At 47.0% G+C, this 18,860-nt stretch overlaps 1 protein-coding gene across 1 annotated transcript in view; it reads left to right on the top strand.

Annotated features, from left to right (window-relative positions):
- Nucleotides 1–6,666: 6,666 nt before the first annotated feature.
- The window catches only part of phldb1a (pleckstrin homology-like domain, family B, member 1a), a gene marked incomplete at its 5' end in the record, with an annotated part of 45,672 nt that continues 33,478 nt past the window's right edge, over nt 6,667–18,860 (top strand). Inside the window, 3 exons of the mRNA XM_083641457.1 lie at nt 6,667–6,726; nt 12,390–12,519; nt 15,510–15,680. Of these exons, the coding sequence (XP_083497583.1) occupies nt 6,667–6,726; nt 12,390–12,519; nt 15,510–15,680 (361 nt within the window). The remainder of the gene's footprint in view (nt 6,727–12,389; nt 12,520–15,509; nt 15,681–18,860) is intronic.

Raw genomic sequence — 18,860 nt, 5'->3', positions numbered from 1 at the left:
GGGCCGCAATTTGAGTATCACTGCTGTAAAGTGTAGGCCAACACGAGGGTTCGAATCCCCATGTTACCTCCGGCTTGGTCGGGCGTCCACAGGCACAATTGGTCGTGTCTGCGGGTGGGAAGCTGGCTTAAGGGTATTCTGATTGCTGCCTCCTCTGGTCGGTCGGGGCACCTCCTCAGCAGGCTAGGGAACTGGGGAGAATAGCGTAATCCTCCCATGCGCTATGTCCTGCCGGTGAAACTCCTCGCTGTCAGATGAGAAGAAGCAACTGGTGACTGCACATGTATTGGAGCATGTGCTAGTCTACAACTCTCCCCAGATCTTCATAGCCTAGTGTAACCTGTGTTGTGTTGAGGGCACTGGCAGCAACCCATGTCAAGGGCTTGCCCAGGGGTGGAGTGGGATTACATCCGCTAACCTCCCACTTCCAAAGCACGCTCCTTGGCAGAGCTGATTAACAGGCCTTTATACTGGGGAGTGAGTTTAACCAACCCACTCACTACCACTCGGGACTCACGAGGACTCACAGTCATTCGGTTACACTAGCAGGGGGCATTGGCCAAGCTACAATTGGGGAGAAAACAGGGGGAGGTGGGGGATCTCACGACTCAGGAGTGACTCAGTTTGAATGATGAAAAAAAAGATGCTATTCTCAAAAGAGACTTTTTCCACATCCCTCGTATGTTTTAGCATAACAGGATATCGTTGTTCTTTCTGATGCTTTTGAGGCATGAAGCACCATGCAACAACTGAGTGGATTATAACTGGCTGTTTGTTGTGGAAAGGAGTGGACTGTGGTGGTTTTGCAGCATGGTGGTTTAACCTCTCCCTTAGATTCACACTGTACTCTAGAGAAGGCCACTCATCCTCGTGATCTCATGAGTACATCAGAAAAAGCACAATTGTGATTTTGTTCACTGTTGCTCACCGGACTCCCACTCATCCATATGTGCCTCAGTGCAGATGCACAGTGTGAAATGTAACCTCTATGTTCAGTTTGTCAAGGGATCATCATCATCTACTGAGTTCTCCAGACATGCAACCTTTGAGTTGCTCCTTCTTATCCAGTCACTATGCTCTCTGGTCTCTGCTCTTCTGTTCCAAGCTGCTGTTTTGTGTTCTTCTATCTGTCTACTCTCATTCATATCACCTCCAGAGTAGAGCTGCAATGATTAATTGATTAATTGATTTACTATTACATTAATCGCTAACTATTTTGATAATTGATTACGGTAATCGGTTTGAGTAATAAATAAATAAAAATCTCTGATTCCAGCTCCCTAAATGTGAATACTTTCTGGTTCCTTCACTCCTCTATGACAGTCAACTGAATATCTTTGGGTTGTGGACAAAATAAGACATTTGAGGACATCATCTTGGGCTTTGGGAAACACCGATCAACATTTTTCAACAACTAATTGATTATTCGAGAAAATAATCAACAATGAAAATAAATGTTAGTTGCAGCCCTACTCATTCTTGAGACCTGCAGACATCTGGCCCAGTCAAGCTATATGATATAGAGCTGTGTATACTGTATACTTTTGGAAGCTGCACAATCTACCTCCCACAAGTGGTCGGTAGCCTACATAATTCAGGAACCATGAGAAAACCTCACACAAATGTGACCAGTAAATATGCACATTTAGCAAGCAGTTGGCAAATGTACACATTTAACAGAAGTTGTGAATTCATGATTTACTGATTTCCTTGGCCTCCATTTGATGTCAACCACACACCTGTAAACCTTCAAGAGTGCATCTTACACACAGTGCCGGACACCCAGACTCACAAGGTGAAAAGAGTAGCAGCCACATGCTGCGGCTGGTAACCACCAAGTGAGAGACATTGAGCAGCCTCCCAGCCCCTCAGCTGGTCAGCAGTCACTCCCACGTCATCACTGAGGCTGACTCACACACTATCTACCTCCACAGTTGGAGTCCGTCTGGGTTACTTAGCTGCCTCTGTTTGTTTTTATTTTGCTCAGTGAGTCATCATCTGCTTCACTTCCTCCATCTTTCCTCTGGCCTCCACCATGGGAAAAGGCCCCAGAGATCACTAGTGGAGCCTTTCTTCTCCTCTCTCTCTCCCACTCTCTCTATCCCTCCCCCCCTTCTCTCTCTCTCTGTCTCTGTCTCTGTCTCTGTCTCTGTCTCTGTCTCTGTCTCTGTCTCTGTCTCTGTCTCTCTCTCTCTCTCTCTCTCTCTCTCTCTCTCTCTCTCTCTCTCGGCCAAATTGTTCCTGTGGGACGTCTGAAGAGAGGGCTCGCATGTGTTCACTTGCTTCCTGTGGAACATAGCATCTCTCTATCCGAGCACCACTGATAATGCACCCACTCTCGACCACAATTCAATTGTGTTTCAACTGTTTTCCAGATTGGAAAACCCCCACTTTTTCCCCTCGTCAGAGCAGGAAGTCAGCTGTCAGGACGCACTCCTACGCCACACTTCCACTCTGGGTCCCCCAACCTGGCTGCTCCACCAACACTGACCGTGCTGAGGAGACCCACAGCATCTGATCTTTCTATCAGTGGAGCCCCTGAGAGCAAAGGCACCTCTTGGACTCTCTGAGGAGGATGTGAACTTGACCTAAAGCCCGTCTATTCTGAAATGTCTTGAAACTGGAATTCAGTGTTTTCACTAAAAATGATTTACCCATGGGGGGCGGTCATGGGGATTTCTTGCCAAGAAAAGTATGAGGAAGTAAATACAAACGCCGACCGTTATGCTGACCACGTTTTGGAGGGCATCTCCGACGCTATGTCCCCCTCTGCTGCTGCGTGTCGATGGGTGTAACCCTGCACCGGCATGGGGGGTGGGGAGGAGGGGAAATAGCAGAGGAGTTCAGTGAGTGAATGAAATAAGCTAAGAGCAGGACATAAACAACCATGCGGACACTTCTCTATGGATTAATATTCTGCAGACAAACCCATGGATTGAGCTGTTATTTGGACACTCTGAGAGTAGAGAAATGGTAAGAGCTTAATCTCTGTCTGTGAAGTCAGTGAGTTGTTGGCACGTACAGTACCTGTCAACACTGCAGGTTACGTCAGCCAATCTGGAAATTGTTTTCGGATACTTCCTGTATTCTCATATATAACATGTTTTACATTGGTGTTCATCATTTTATGTTTAATGCATTCTGTGTCCACTCTTCGATGGGTGCACTCTGTATATTCAGTCAAAGTAATTTCTCTTTAAAAGTTAGCCGCCCAGACTATGTGGCTGCTGGTGTCTATTTTCAGAAGCCCATGGCAACTCTGAAGGGCATAACTGCCCCCATAATCACAGGTTACAGAGGAGGGCCCTGCATTTACCAGCATTAAACTCTTCCCCCAGCTGGGTGTGTACATGAAATCAGGGAGACTTGTGGGAATATACGCTGGGTGTGTGTGTGTGTGTGTGTGTGTGTGTGTGTGTGTGTGTGTGTGTGTGTGTGTGTGTGTGTGTGTGTGTGTGTGTGTGTGTGTGTGTGTGTGTGTGTGTGTGTGTGTGTGTGTGTGTGTGTGTGTGAGAGAGAGACTGACACACTTGTGTCCGGGGTGTGAGTGTGTGGATGTGTATCAGAGGAGGCCAGTGTTGACAGGCAGTGGGCTGACAGTAGAGGAGTGGGGGGTCCAGTGGAACAGGAGGGGGGTCTGTTCTCTGTGTCACTGGGTCCTCTCAGGCCCACACACTGGACACGATTGTCAGATTGGGATCTTAGGTTTTAGCCGTCTGAAGTGACATCAGGCACAACCAGAGCTACGCTTGAGGAGAGCTGCTCGGTGTCGTTTGGGCTACAGTCTCAAGAGTTTGACTTGAGCAGTGATGTCATCATACTAAGCCTTCTTTAATGCAAGAGTCATGATTCGTGATGTGAGTGGGTTGATATAGAATCCTATTTTAGTGCTCATTTCCCAACAATAATCTCATTGTGTGAAATCCAGATCACTGGAAACAATAAAATGTGCCAGTGTAACCTCTGAAATGAGAATGAGATGAGTCAAGTATGAAGTAATTTATCATATTGTTGATGGGTGAAAAAAATTGTAACGGCAATTTTCATTTTAATCATTTTAATATTTTCACCTGAATTGAAGGATTATGCTCCTCTATGGACTTTTACAATGGTTTTATGAAACCTTTTAAAAACCAATTAGATAAACTGAAAAATGCATGGTGGAGACTGATTTCTTAGTTCTGAGAAGCTGACTTTTAGAAATACAAAGTTGACTTTGCACCCAGGTCCACTATTATAGATGAAATACTAGACTGTTGTGTCTATTTCAGTCTTGTTTGGAATGCAGAGTTGATACATCAACTATGATCTAAACTGCTGTCAGGACAACACAGGCGGGAGATAGTGACAGACATGGATATCTTCTAGCAGACTGCAGACAAACATGGCGAGTCATCTGTGTGTGTGTGTGTGTGTGTGTGTGTGTGTGTGTGTGTGTGTGTGTGTGTGTGTGTGTGTGTGTGTGTGTGTGTGTGTGTGTGTGTGTGTGTGACATCTGGTCCCCGGCCGCAGGTTGTTTTCCTCTTGACTGATATGACCATGTGCCTACAGCTGGATCTAATCTGTAGCATCTGTCTGTGAACATGGTGTGTGTGTGTGAGAGAGAGAGAGAGAGAGAGTGTGTGTGTGTGTGTGTGTGTGTGTTGTTTCTGTGTCTGTGTGTGTGTGTTGTTTCTGTGTCTGTGTCTGTGTCTGTCTGTCTGTGTGTGTGTGTGTGTGTGTGTGTGTGTGTGTGTGTGTGTGTGTTGTTTCTGTGTGTGTGTGTGTGTGTGTGTGTGTTGTTTCTGAGTCTCGTTGTGTGTGTGTGTTGTTTCTGTGTGTGTGTGTGTGTGTGTGTGTGTGAGAGAGAGAGCGAGCTGTGTGTGTGTGTCTCTCTCTGTGTGTGTGTGTGTGTGTGTGTGTGTGTGTGTGTGTGTGTGTGTGTGTGTGTGTGTGTGTGTGTGTGTGTGTGTCAGTGTGTGAGTCACGGTGAATCACGGTCAGAGGAAGCAGTGGTCTGACCCAAAATGTCTACAGCACCTGCAGCACACACCCTCCACAGACTCTGTTGGGACTCCAAGAGCACATTTGAGTCATCACATGATCAGACGGTTATGTTTATGGTTGAACACCTGCTGAGGCAGTGTCACATTCTCTAGCATCTAAGAATGGGAATCCGTCTTAACAGTGGTTTTCAAAGTGGGTCCGGGGACACCCAGGGGTCCTTGAGGTGGTTCCAGGGGGTCCCCAGCAAAAAGGGGAATCATTTATGTTCACTATAATACCATCCATAAGTAACAATGACTATTTTGGTCTTGGGTTTCATTCACTTTAACATCTAAATCTAAAATCTTATCATGGGGGACCCTGGGACAAAACCTTATCAAATGGGGGTCCGTGGTCTAATTTGTGTCAGTTTAGGGGTCCTTGACATGAAAAAGGTTGAGAAGCACTGCTTCATGAGGCTAAACCATAAATCAGTGGTGTTTTCTTGATGTATTGCTCTGCCTTGCTTGTTATAGAGGAATAATGAGGTAGTCTAGTGCTTTTGACAGTGTCACATGGGCTTATCATTGACAGGGTGCCCGTGTCGGCGTGTCAAGTGTGCTTATAATTGGGACAATGAGGCAGTAGATAGTGCTTTTGACAGGGTGCCCGTGTCATGTGTGCTTATAATTGACAGGGTGCCCGTGTCATGTGTGCTTATAATTGACAGGGTGTCCGTGTCACGTGGGCTTATCATTGACAGGGTGCCCGTGTCACGTGGGCTTATCATTGACAGGGTGCCTGTGTCACGTGGGCTTATCATTGACAGGGTGCCCGTGTCATGTGGGCTTATCATTGACAGGGTGCTCGTGTCATGTGTGCTTATCATTGACAGGGTGTCCGTGTCATGTGTGCTTATCATTGACAGGGTGTCCGTGTCATGTGTGCTTATCATTGACAGGGTGCCCGTGTCATGTGTGCTTATCATTGACAGGGTGCTCGTGTCATGTGTGCTTATCATTGACAAGGTGCTCGTGTCATGTGTGCTTATCATTGACAGGGTGCCTGTGTCACGTGGGCTTATCATTGACAGGGTGCCCGTGTCACGTGGGCTTATCATTGACAGGGTGCCCGTGTCACGTGGGCTTATCATTGACAGGGTGCCCGTGTCACGTGGGCTTATCATTGACAGGGTGCCTGTGTCACGTGGGCTTATCATTGACAGGGTGCCCATGTCACGTGGGCTTATCATTGACAGGGTGCCCGTGTCACGTGGGCTTATCATTGACAGGGTGTCCGTGTCACGTGGGCTTATCATTGACAGGGTGTCCGTGTCACGTGGGCTTATCATTGACAGGGTGTCCGTGTCACGTGGGCTTATCATTGACAGGGTGCCCGTGTCACGTGTGCTTATAATTGGGACAATGAGGCAGTATAGTGCTTTTGACAGGGTGCCCGTGTCACGTGGGCTTATAATTGGGACAGAGGGCTTTCTAAGGAGAGCACTGTTCCTATTGTAGTGCAGCTGAGCTGTAGTAGCGGTATTCCCAGTGCTGCCATTCAACCTCACATTGTCCTCTGTGTGTGTGTGTGTGTGTGTGTGTGTGTGTGTGTGTGTGTGTGTGTGTGTGTGTGTGTGTGTGTGTGTGCGTCTGCGCGCATGCACTCCAGGATCTTCATGTGTCAGACAGTTTTGCTGACATGGAGCGTGTGAACAGGAATCTAGCAGAGCATGGGCGACAGACGCACCAGGTCTTACAGGTGAGTCATTACTTCAAGTGCAAGTGTTTTTTTTCTTCAGCTACTAACATCAATAAATCTGAGAATCTGTGTGTACTTTGAGGATGGGCACTCTCTCTATGGAACACGTTGCGCTCTCCCTCTTGCTTTCCACCACTGTTTCATTTCAAGCAATCCTACAGTCACACTTTGTGCCATACAATTTCCGGCTTTTCCAGCTACATGAAAATGTTGAAGGCCACTGTCCAGTCCACAAAATACAGTTGGTCAAAATATGTCAGTGACAGTCGGCATGCCAGTTGGTTTACATTGCTGTGTTGGTATAAAAACTGTTCTTTACTAGATATTTGCAGACCCAACCTCTCCAACAAAGTCTTTCTCAAAATGTTTTGTGACTTCAGATTTCACTTAATCACACATATAAACTGAGGACCATTTCTTCATTGAATATCTCGTCAGTCATGGAAAAGTTCACAGCTCACTATCCATTTCATGTGTGTCTAAGATGAGCACAGTTATCCGCAGTTCAAACTATGAATACATAATGATGGGGCGCTTTAACAGATAGCCTATCTGAAAATATCACCATAGTCCTGCTGATCACTGAACATTATTCAGTATTATGGTTTGGAAAATGGCTTGGAAAGCAATTTGAATCCAAAGACCTAACTATGTGTCGTTTCCTCATCCCTGTTGTAACCTCAACCCATAGGCGTAGTAACCCAGATAATCTTTCCTACCCTAAGCGCACAAGTACTCCTTTTACTATTGCTGGAGGACTCTGGAACTGCCAGTCAGCTGTTAAGAAAAGTGAGACCATCTCAGCTCATGCTCTATCTCAATCCCTCCACTTTCTAGCCCTCACAGAGACCTGGATCATACCTGAAAACACTGCTACGCCTGCCGCTCTCTCTGCTGCGTACTCCTTCTCCCACACCCCCAGAGCCTGGCCGTGGGGGAGGCACTGGTCTCCTCATCTCTCCCAAATGGACCTACACTGTCACTCCTCTCTCTCATCTCTCTATATCCTCTTTTGAGTCCCATGCAGTTGCCGTATCCCTACCCATCAAGCTCAACATTGTGGTAATCTACCGCCCGCCTGGTCTGCTTGGTGACTTCCTCGATGAGATGGACACCCTTCTCTCAGTCTTTCCTGAGGATGGTATGCCACTCATTCTCCTGGGCGACTTCAGCATCCAGTCGGTAACCTTGCAATCTCTGCCTTTCTTGAACTTCTTCTCATCCTTCGACCTCTACCTCTCTCAATCCCCTCCAACTCACAAAGCAGGGAACGTGCTTGACCTGGTCTTCACCAGATCCTGCTCCACCTCCAACCTCACTGTGACCCCTCTTCCTGTATCCGACCACCACTTTATAACCTTCTCCCTTCCCATCTCGCTCCCCACCTCCCACCCATCACCCCCGCACTCTATCACCTCCCGTCGCAACCTAAAAACTCTCTCACCTAACGCCCTCTCTTCTGCTGTCCTCTCCTTGCTTCCCTCAGCCGAGCAGTTCTCTCTCTTGTCTGCTGAGGAGGCTTCCACCACTCTTCTATCCTCTCTCTCCTCCGCTCTTGATTCTCTTTGCCCACTCACCACTAAGCCTGCCTGATCCTCTCCCCCTGCTCCTTGGCTGACTGAATCTCTGCGAACTCATCGAACAGCGCTTCGGGCAGCTGAGAGGAAATGGAGAAAATCACACCACCCGGAAGATCTATCTTCCTACCACCTTATCCACTCCAACTTTACCTCTGCTGTCTCAAAAGCAAAAACCTCCTTTTTCATCTCTGAAATCGCATCTAACCCCAGCAAACTATTTTCCACCCTCCGCAACCCTCCCTCTATCCTATCCCTTCCTCTCTCCTCCAAACCATCTCTCCTGACCTATCTCCCTTCCTCACTACCCTCATCAACTCCTCTCTGTCCTGGACCCCTTGCTTTTCCTTCTCTATATCAGATCTCTCGGTCATGTCATCTCATCTCATGGCTTTTCTTATCACTGCTACGCAGATGACACCCAGCTTTACCTTTCCTTCCCCCCCTCAGACACCCAAAGCGAGGAACGCATCTCTGCATGCCTCAAAGACATTGGTGACTGGATGTCTGCCCACCACCTTAAGCTCAATCTTGGTAAGACAGAGCTACTCTTCCTCCCAGGGAAAGACTGCCCTCTAGCAGACCTCTCCATCTTCATTGACAATACCACTGTACTTCCCTCCCAAACAGCTAAAAACCTTGGGGTGATCATTGACAACCAGCTGTCTTGCTCGGCCTACATTGCTGCGACAGCTCGCTCCTGTAGGTTCTCCCTGTACAACATCCGCAAAACCCGCCCGTTTCTCACCAGGGATGCGACACAACTCCTGGTCCAGTCACTTATCACCTCCCGCCTGGACTACTGCAACGTGCTCCTGGCCGGCCTTCCTGCCGCTGACATCGGTCCGCTTCAGCTCATTCAGAACGCTGCAGCCCGTCTGGTATTCAACCAACCCAAATTCTCTCATGTCACTCCCCCCTTCCGTGACCTTCACTGGCTTCCAATCTCGGCACACATTACATTCAAAACACTGGTTCTGGCCTACAGGGCAGTACACCAGACAGCCCCTCTGTACTTACAATCTAATATGGTCAGGCTCCAAATCTCTCACCGTTCCCTCGGCTCCTCCACCAGTGCAGGTCGCCTCGCCCCTCCTACGCTACGGGGGCTCAAAAGTCCTTCTCTTCCAAAAGACTCTTCTCGTCCCTGGCACCAAAATGGTGGAACGAGCTTCCACCTTCGGTCAGGACGGCCGAATCACTGCCGATCTTTCGGAAAAGATTAAAGACACACCTTTTCAGGCTCCATCTGGGCCCTTCTTGAAACTAACTTCTTTCTCTCTCTCGCTCTCTTAAAAAAAACAAAAAAAAAACTAACCTAAACCACTTTGCCACTATTCCTTCAGAAGTTGTAGTTGTCATAGACTGTGTTGCATAGTTTATGGGTGGCCAAATGACGGGCAAATGACGTAATGTAATGTAATGTAATGTAATGTAATGTCAACATACTGGAAATACCAGTATGTTGACATACGTTGTATGTTTCAGCCAGTCCGTCCTGGCTGAAACCTCTGGTTTCCTGGATAATTTAGCACACACAGGGATAACACTAGTCTCAACACCAGACCCATGAGAGTTCTTGCGCTTGCACATTACTGCATGGGAACCGTTCACCTGGCCAGTAATATGCCAGTGATGAATTCAGTCCTCCCCAATCAGTAACGATTTGCGATCAGACGACACGGGAGGCGTAGCCCATTTTTCGAACCGCTCTCTCATCAGTGCTACGACCTGTCACTCATTCAATTTCAACCCGCCTTCAAAAACCAGCAGTGGCTGTGAAGTGTCACAGACTCACTTATGTAGTATGCGGAGTGCAGCGATTCAACATAATATTTGAGTTTGGGGAGAGACTAGGATAACACTAACCAAGACATAGAAGGGTAAACCACCACCCATAATGCTGTGCAACCTGAAAGATGGCTAATTAACCAATCGCAGCAAATGTATGACTACTTTGCTCATGGGTTTTATACACATTCTGTAATAAAACATCTCAAAGCAAAAATCTTATCAGATGGGGGTCCGTGTGGTCGAGTGAGATTAGAGGCAAATCTACAAACCCACTTCAAGTTCAAGTTCAAGGTTTTATTAGTCACATACACATTACAGGTAATGGGCAGCGAAATTAGGGCCGCAGCCACTCCAAGACTGTGCATTCTAGACAAGACAACACAGGAACAGAAAGACAACACAGTGTCACAGCACAACACAAGATGAAGAACTAGGATTTATTCACTAGCAAGGACCACACCACAACAATATATCGTTTAAAAGTTTAATGAAGATTGAAATGTGTATGTGTTGACGTGCAGGTGAGGGTGCATGGAGATGTCATCCGTTGACATCTATCTGGTCTGGGAGGAGGAACTGAAGACCGGGCAGAGGGAGACTCAGCGTTGGGGGTTCCGTCTCGGCATGTGCTGCCCGAGCAGATTGCTTCTCAGGCGTGTTTACGTCCGAGCTGATTTCAGACCCCCCCAGACAGATCCTGGGAATTAGACATGAAAGAGACATGCACCAGATTTGACAGGAAGGAATGAGGATGTTAGGAGGGTGAGGGTAGGGATGAGGCGATGAAGGAATGAGGGATGAAGGGATGAGGGTTGGGATGAGGGATGATGGGTGAGGGTAGGGATGAGGGATGAAGGGATGGGGGTTGGGATGAGGGATGACGGGTGAAGGTAGGGATGAAGGGATAGGGGTTGAGGGTAGGGGTTAGGGCTGCTCGATAAATCGATTTTGAATCGTAATCGAATTAATTAGTTAGGACGATGTTAAAAAAATGAAAATCGTAAAATCATTTTTTTTTAACTAGGGTAATTACATTACGCCGGGGCGGCTCTCTGTCATGTACGCGTGCTGTAGCAGCAAGCATACATCACACTACTCGTACTGTAAAGTCTCTCTGGAGGCTGTGACTACTACTGGCTACTAAAGACAGCAGCAATGAACTTATTTCAACCCCTCCAAAAAGCACAGTGTGTGAGCACTGAGCAGCGTGTTGCACTGCGGGGCGGGCTGTGCAAGATAACGATTACCACAACACACACACACGCGCGCGCGCACGAACAAAGACGTTATCACTGGACGCTGAAATGTTGCCTTTAGTTCACATAACAATATGTGAGGCCACCGAGTAACGTTAGGACTCACCTCCAAAAGCGCAAATCCACCAGTGTCAAGTGACTGCAGGTTAGCAAGCAACAGCCAGGAAGTTAGGCATAGCAAGTTAGGCTAAAACAGGAAGTTGGGTTGTTCTGCCTTCAGAGTAAAAGCATAATTTGTCACTTATGAAAAAAAGAGGAAAAAAAGAGCTCTGCAAGGCAACAAATGTTTAGAGAAGTATAATAGTATAAAAAAAAATCGAAATCGAAAATCGAGTTTTGAGAGAAAAAATCGTCAATTAAATTTTTAGGCAAAATCGAACAGCCCTAGTAGGGATGAAGGGATGAGGGTTGGGATGAGGGTTGAAGGTAGGGATGAGGGATGAAGGGATTGCTGATGAAGGGATGAGGGATGGGGGTAGGGATAAAGGGAAGGGAGGGTGGGTAAAGAGAACTGAGACGATCTGAGACAAACAGGGCAGGACAGGTTCACCAGGTATATGTAACCTGCCAGGTAATTGAGGTGTGGTTAGAGGCGTGGTTAGAGAAGTGGTTGAGGCATGGCCCTGCTCCTGAACCTAAGTGAACATGTCATTAACTTCCATAAATTAAAAGTCAGGTTAAAAGTTGAAAAACTGTACAGGCTATGGCGAGTCCGTATATGGAGCAACATTGACCGTTGTAAAATAGATAAAAGATCAAATAAAAGTTAAATAAAAGGTATACCGTCAATAAATAATATAATAATAATAATGTGGCAGGAGCCCTAACTCTTATTAGTATTGTCGAGGGCCCTAATGGCCTGGGGGAAGAAGCTATTCTTCATCCTCTCCGTCCTGGCTGCCAAGTGCTTCAATCTCCTCTCGGAGCTGACTCCCAAGCTGTTCAAATGTGTTTTAAAGTGATATATTCTCAAGAAAAGGTAATGGTCTCAAGGTCATGTGGTGATGATGTTTTCCATCTGATTTTCTATTGATAGAGTACCGGTACTCCTTTAGGCCTGATCGAGACGGGCAAGTCCCTGAAAGTCCAGGCAGAGCGCCCCCACCTGGTCAGTTTGGGGAGTGGTCGCTTGAGCACAGCCATCACCTTGTTGCCCCTACCAGATGGTGAGAAACATGTGTGTGTGTGTGTGTGTGTGTGTGTGTGTGTGTGTGTGTGTGTGTGTGTGTGTGTGTGTGTGAGAGAGAGAGAGAGAAGAGAGAGAGATAGAGAGTATGAGCGTGTGTGAGAGAGTATGAGCATGTGTGTGTGTGTGTGTGTGTGTGTGTGTGTGTGTGTGTGTGTGTGTGAGAGAGGGTATGAGTGTGGGTAGGCGTGCGTGTGTGTGAGAGAGAGAGAGAATATGAGGTTGGGTAGGCGTGTGTGTGTGTGTGAGAGAGAGAGTATGAGCGTGGGTAGGCATGCGTGTGTGTGTGTGTGAGAGTGAGAGAGAGAGAGTATGGGTAGGTGTGTGTGTGTGTGTGTGTGTGAGAGAGAGAGAGAGTATGAGCGTGGGTAGGCAGGTGTGTGTGTGTGTGTGTGTGTGTGTACACTTGCTGTTTGAATTGAGTCAGTTGTATCACTAGATCATCTTTTTATAAGCAACATTTTGCTTATAGATTTTGCTTAAATCTCATCGTGATCCATTCACAGAAAAATGTGAAATCTAGCTTCTGGTTCTGGTTAACACAGCCACATGATGACACAACACACACACACACACACACACACACACACACACACACACACACACACACACACACACACACACACACACACACACACACACAAAATCTTCTTCCTCGTGAGTCCACCTGTTTGACCTCACTGACCTGTGTCCAGCTCACTTAGCGCCCTCTATCGACCAGTTTATACTCATTTATCTAATAGGCCTGCATGTGAAAAAGGCCCATGGCACACACACACACACACACACACACACACACACACACACACACACACACACACACACACACACACACACACACACACACACACACACACACAATAGTAGCAGTAAACCGCAGAGGCAAGGCAGCACAAAGAAAATCCCAGAAGACTCACATTCAGGGTCCCACTGTCACCTCCCTCCTCTCTCTCCTCTCCCTCTCTCTCCCCTCTCTCTCTCTCTCCCTCCCTCCCTCCCCCCCCCCCCCCTCTCTCTCTATCCCCCCCCCTCTCTCTCTGTGGTGTCTGGGCTCTTCGCTAGACAGATGGTGCAAGAAAAATCACAGACATGGGTGCAATTCCAACTGTGGCACACTATGATGAACAATACCAATCAGAATTAGAATCAGAATCACTTTTATTGCCACAGTATGCAAGTTACATACGAGGAATTTGTGTGTGTTTGTGTGTCCCACTGTCACCTCCCTCCCTCCCACCTCCTGTGTGTTTGTGTGTCCCACTGTCACCTCCCTCCTCTGTCACCTCCCTGTGTGTGTATGCGTGTGTGTGTGTGTGTGTGTGTGTGTGTGTGTGTGTGTGTGTGTGTGTGTGTGTGTGTGTGTGCCATGGGCCTTTTTCACATGCAGGCCTATTAGATAAATGAGTATAAACTGGTCGATAGAGGGCGCTAAGTGAGCTGGACACAGGTCAGTGAGGTCAAACAGGTGGACTCACGAGGAAGAAGATTTTGGTAAACTGTGTGCATTGCATAGCATAGCCATACAAAATGGAGTGCAGGACAGCCTCAGCATGGCCTCTAAAGGAGGAGCTAAACTGAGAGGCCATTTACACCTGGCGTTAACATATGTGTGTGTGTGTGTGTGTGTGTGTGTGTGTGTGTGTGTGTGTGTGTGTGTGTGTGTGTGTGTGTGTGTGCGCGCGTGTGTGTTTGTAGGGATGTGGGGTTGGGGTGTGTGTGTGTGTGCACGCGCGCGCGTGTGCGTGTTTGTATGTGGTTGTGTGGTTGTAGGGATGTGGGGTTGCAACATGTGTGTGTGTGTGTGTGTGTGTGTGTGTGTGTGTGTGGGTGGGTGTGCGTGCGTGCGTGCGCGTGTGTGTGGTTGTGGTTGTAGGGATGTGGGGTTGGGGTGTGTGTGTGACTGTGTGTGGTTGTGTGGATGTGGGGTTGGGCAACACAGTCTCTTAGAAAATTGTATAATACCAACGATATGGACCAACGTTGCTATTTTACAATTTCGGCTCGAAAAATGTAAAATAGTAACGTTCTGAGTGGTTAGGGTGAGGATTAGAGTAGGGGGAGGGGTTAGAAACAGAAAATCTCCGTAAAACACGCCCAAACCACGCCCACCGCTGTAGACGCATACGTTCCCATTTTACAATTTCTTAGCCGACATCGTAAAATACCAACGTATGTCCACAAACGTTGCTATTTTACAATTTTTTTGGAGATCGGGTTGGGGTGTGCGTGCGTGCAGCCGTGCATGTGTGTGTGGTTGTACGGATGTGGGGTTGGAGTGTGTGTGTGTGTGTGTGTGTGGATGTGGGGTTGGGGTGTGCGTGCATGTGTGTGTGGTTGTGTGGATGTGGGGTTGGGGTGTGTGTGTGTGTGTGTGTGTGTGTGTGGTTGTGGGGTTGGGGTGTGCGTGCGTGCGTGCATGTGTGTGTGGTTGTAGGGATATGGGGTTGGTGTGTATGTATGTGTGTGTGTGTGTGTGTGTGTGTGTGTGTGTGTGTGTGTGTGTGTGTGTGTGTGTGTGTGTGATTGTGTGGTTGCAGGGATGTGGGGTTGGGGTGTGGGTTGTGTGTCAGTGGCTTTTGGTGAAGAAGGGGAGGCGTTGGTGATGTGAGTTATAATCAAATGTTGAGACACTAAAATTAGTGGTTAAACTATTTGCCTCTGGCTGTATGCCTGTTAGCCTGGTAAAGCAGCCGGTCACGTGAACCCACATCACGTGACTGGCTGGTTTACCAGGCGATGCCTGTCACTAAGACATCTCTTAGACCCAACACCTGTTGTTCCACATTCAACCACTTGCTGAGTCCCATTCCATTTGTGACTCCGCCCATGTGGCTGTGACCTTGACGGGGCTTTACTTTGAGACCAGCGCCCCTCGGCTCGTGGGCTTTGAACCGCAGGCCCCAGAATACTCCACCAAGGTATTCACAGGCCCACAGGCATCTCCAGTGACTGATGTTGGTCCTGTTGCAGGGAGGACCACGCTGGGCAGCGGGGAGACAGACATCCCTCTGCACGGCGCCGGCATCGCCGCTCGCCACTGCTACATAGACAACCAGGCAGGCAGCATCACCCTACACCCATGTGGAAGCCAGTGCTCTGTAGACGGCCTCCCCATTACCAAGCCGATTCGCCTAACACAAGGTAAACACAGGCACATGCTATAAAATGATATGGCTAATACAAATGTTGTTGCTATAGAGGCAGATCCATATAATAGAAGAGTTGCGATATGTCCATTCACTCCAATGGACCAGTTTTTTACCTCACAAAGGTTCCCAGAAGTAAGGTTGTGGTTTAAGCAGCGCTGTCGAGTTGCAGCAAAATGGACCGTTTGTGATGTACTTTGAAAGGATCAGACGTTTAAAGAATCAAATGGTATATTATCAGCTTTATTTTATGCATTCAAACGCAGCGCGAGCCCCCTTCCTGGCTGTTCATTAGCTACTGAGTCACACATTTTGGACCTCCGCTGGTGCCACTCTCTTACTAGATTGCTCTGTATAGAGGGTATGCACGTGATGTCACACAGGCAGAAGTCACTGCGGGGCCACACCCACACAGTGGCAGCATTGTTCAGCTTGAATGCAGTAATCAGCCTAGATAAATGACACCTGCTGCTCTAAACAACAGGGAGGAACCTGGGCCCCGTTCCAATACCCATACTTCCATACTATTTAGTAGGCAAAAAAAGAATTAGTATGTCCCAATACATAGTATGTCAGATGCAGTATGCCAAGAGTACCAGGATGTTGTACTACATCAGCTCCTATTTCGGAGTATGCATTGATGCATGCTGCGCCAGCCAAACTTCCCCACAATCCTTTGTGCAGCGGAAGTTCTTCTTCTTCTAATGTTTTATGGCGGTTGGCAAACAACTTTTTGTGCATTACCGCCACCTACTGGAGTTACGTCGCACTGACTGAGCTGCGTGTATAATCCACGCCCACCTCCATGACGCCGTGAACACGTCAATAACTATGATAAAAACACTGACAGAAATATGCACGTTATTATACTGTTAAGAATGAGACTGCATGTAAGTATCATCACATCAGTTTATTAGAAACAACAACATACATTACAATATAACAGCAATTTGTTTATTTGATTGTCTGTTCCAATTTTGTAAATGCTTAGTCTGAATTTTTTGTATAATGTACTGTTTGTTATTGCTAGACTTTGTTTATTGAAAAAAAAAAAAAAAAAAACTCAAATGTGGCGCTGCGGACGTCGGCGGAAGTGAGCAAGAGGTCGGAGTTCAGGAAGCTCACGTGACGACAGATGTAGTGTGTCCCAATAGTATGCATTTTGCATGCATGCTACACACTACAATCCATACTTTGTGAGGGCAGCGGCAGTACATACTACAAGAAAGAAGTACAAGTATGGGTATTGGAACGCAGCCCCGCTGAATGTTTTGCCACTCAGTCCTGATTGAGGGGGCGTGTCAGTGCATACCCTCTATTCACCTTATTCATGAATATGTTCTTCCGGTTCAGTGGTAGTTGGCGGCCAATTTCAAAACAAAACGTCACTATATGAATGAAGTTTGGCAACATTCAGAAGCTACACTGCAGCCAACTTCAGTTACATGTTCGTTAATGCTGCGAGGAGCCAATGGCTGTACCTGGTCGGCATTTAACGTTAGTTACAAAAGTACGTCGACAGTGTTTTCTCACTGCCAGCCAGTAGCCTACTGTAGGGGTTGACAGCCGGTCACCCAGCCAGCGCTCCTCGCTGCTCGTTAAAAATGTCCAAATAGGCGTTATTCTGATAAACTCGTCACGTGAATGTTACGTTCTCATCCGACAAAATATTAAAACTTTATAACGGTTTGTTTGTTTTTGCTTGAAAACAGCTTTTTGGCAAGTCTAAAAATGATAAAGGTAGGCGAAATCTACTTCTGTGTCTAAAACGGAAGGACGATTACAAAATGACGTCATGCAGAAGCGTCCTTGTATGTGCAAAGAATAAGGTGAATTATAGGGCTGGGTATCGGTACTCGATACCTTCGAAATAACCCAGTACCTGCATTCGATCCTTTTTGTACACAGATCTAGAAAAAAAATACTATTTGTATGGTTTTGCTCGCAGCCAATCACCACAAGTGTTCTTTGATTTAATACGATGTGTGATTGGCCCACTACCGTAGCAGCTACAAACCCCTACAGTCTGTGGTGGTGAAGCTAAGCGTGGTGTATGTGATGGAGTTGGCAGTTCAGTGTGCCGAGATGCCACCAAAATGTTCAAAATGACGATACTACACAAAAAGTTATCAAATGAAGTACCTACTCTATATCAGTATCACTTTAACGCTACTGGTATTGGTATTGGTAACTGGTATCGTAATTTTTTAAACGATACCCAGCCCTAGTTGCTATAGCTGTCTTTTTTCTTTTCTTACACTCTAATTGTTGTAATAATGAACGGAAATTGTAGGAAGCTAATTAAAGGGAATGAATTAAAGGGAATCTGATACCCGTTGGAGCACACAATCACTGGTTATTTAGTCAGGCCTCACTCACAGAGTTGGCATGCAGCCTCTCTTCTCTCTCCCCAGAGGGTTTTCATAGTCCACCCTCCTGGCTGATTCCAACTCTGCTCAGCTGTGCTCCGCCACTCAGGTGGGCTCCATCAGTATCTAAAGAATGGACCTCCCCATGGTGCTCAACTTGTGTTGAGTCATTTTGGCCACTAATTAGTAGGGATGTCACAATATATCGTCCCACGATATATTGTGACATCAAAACGTGGCGAAATGTATCGTTGAGATGAAATCTCATATCGCGAGAAAAAGAAGCTGAACATGGTGGCACTGATCTGCATCTGATTGCATGCTCGCTCTCCTTTTCATTGCTTTGTTTGAACAGACGAGGGACGTTACAGACACGGAGGATGAAAATTGTGAAATTACTGAAATTAGCGGGGAGGACGCCCCCTCAACTTACAAATCGATCGCAAAAAAATATTGTTAAAATATCGTATCGTATCGTTATCGTGAACCCAATATCGTGTATCGTATCGTGAACTGAGTGTATCGTGAAACCCCTACTAATTAGCCATTTTTGCCTATTTTAGCCTGCCCTAATTACCTAATTAAAAATACCAGCTCCTGAAAGTAAAATGGCATAGCTGTGGCCGAACGCACTGCTCACTCTCTCTCTCTCACTCACTCACTCACTCACTCACTCACTCACTCACTCACTCACTCACTCACTCACTCACTCACTCACTCACTCACTCACTCTCTCACAGACACACACACACACACACACACACACACACACACACACACACACACACACACACACACACACACAC

This window comes from Poromitra crassiceps, assembly GCF_964638095.1.
Source record: "Poromitra crassiceps genome assembly, chromosome: 1".
NCBI classification, from domain to species: domain Eukaryota; kingdom Metazoa; phylum Chordata; class Actinopteri; order Beryciformes; family Melamphaidae; genus Poromitra; species Poromitra crassiceps.
The sequence above is the reverse complement of the archived record's forward strand: the minus strand, read 5'-3'. Positions and strand labels throughout refer to the sequence as shown.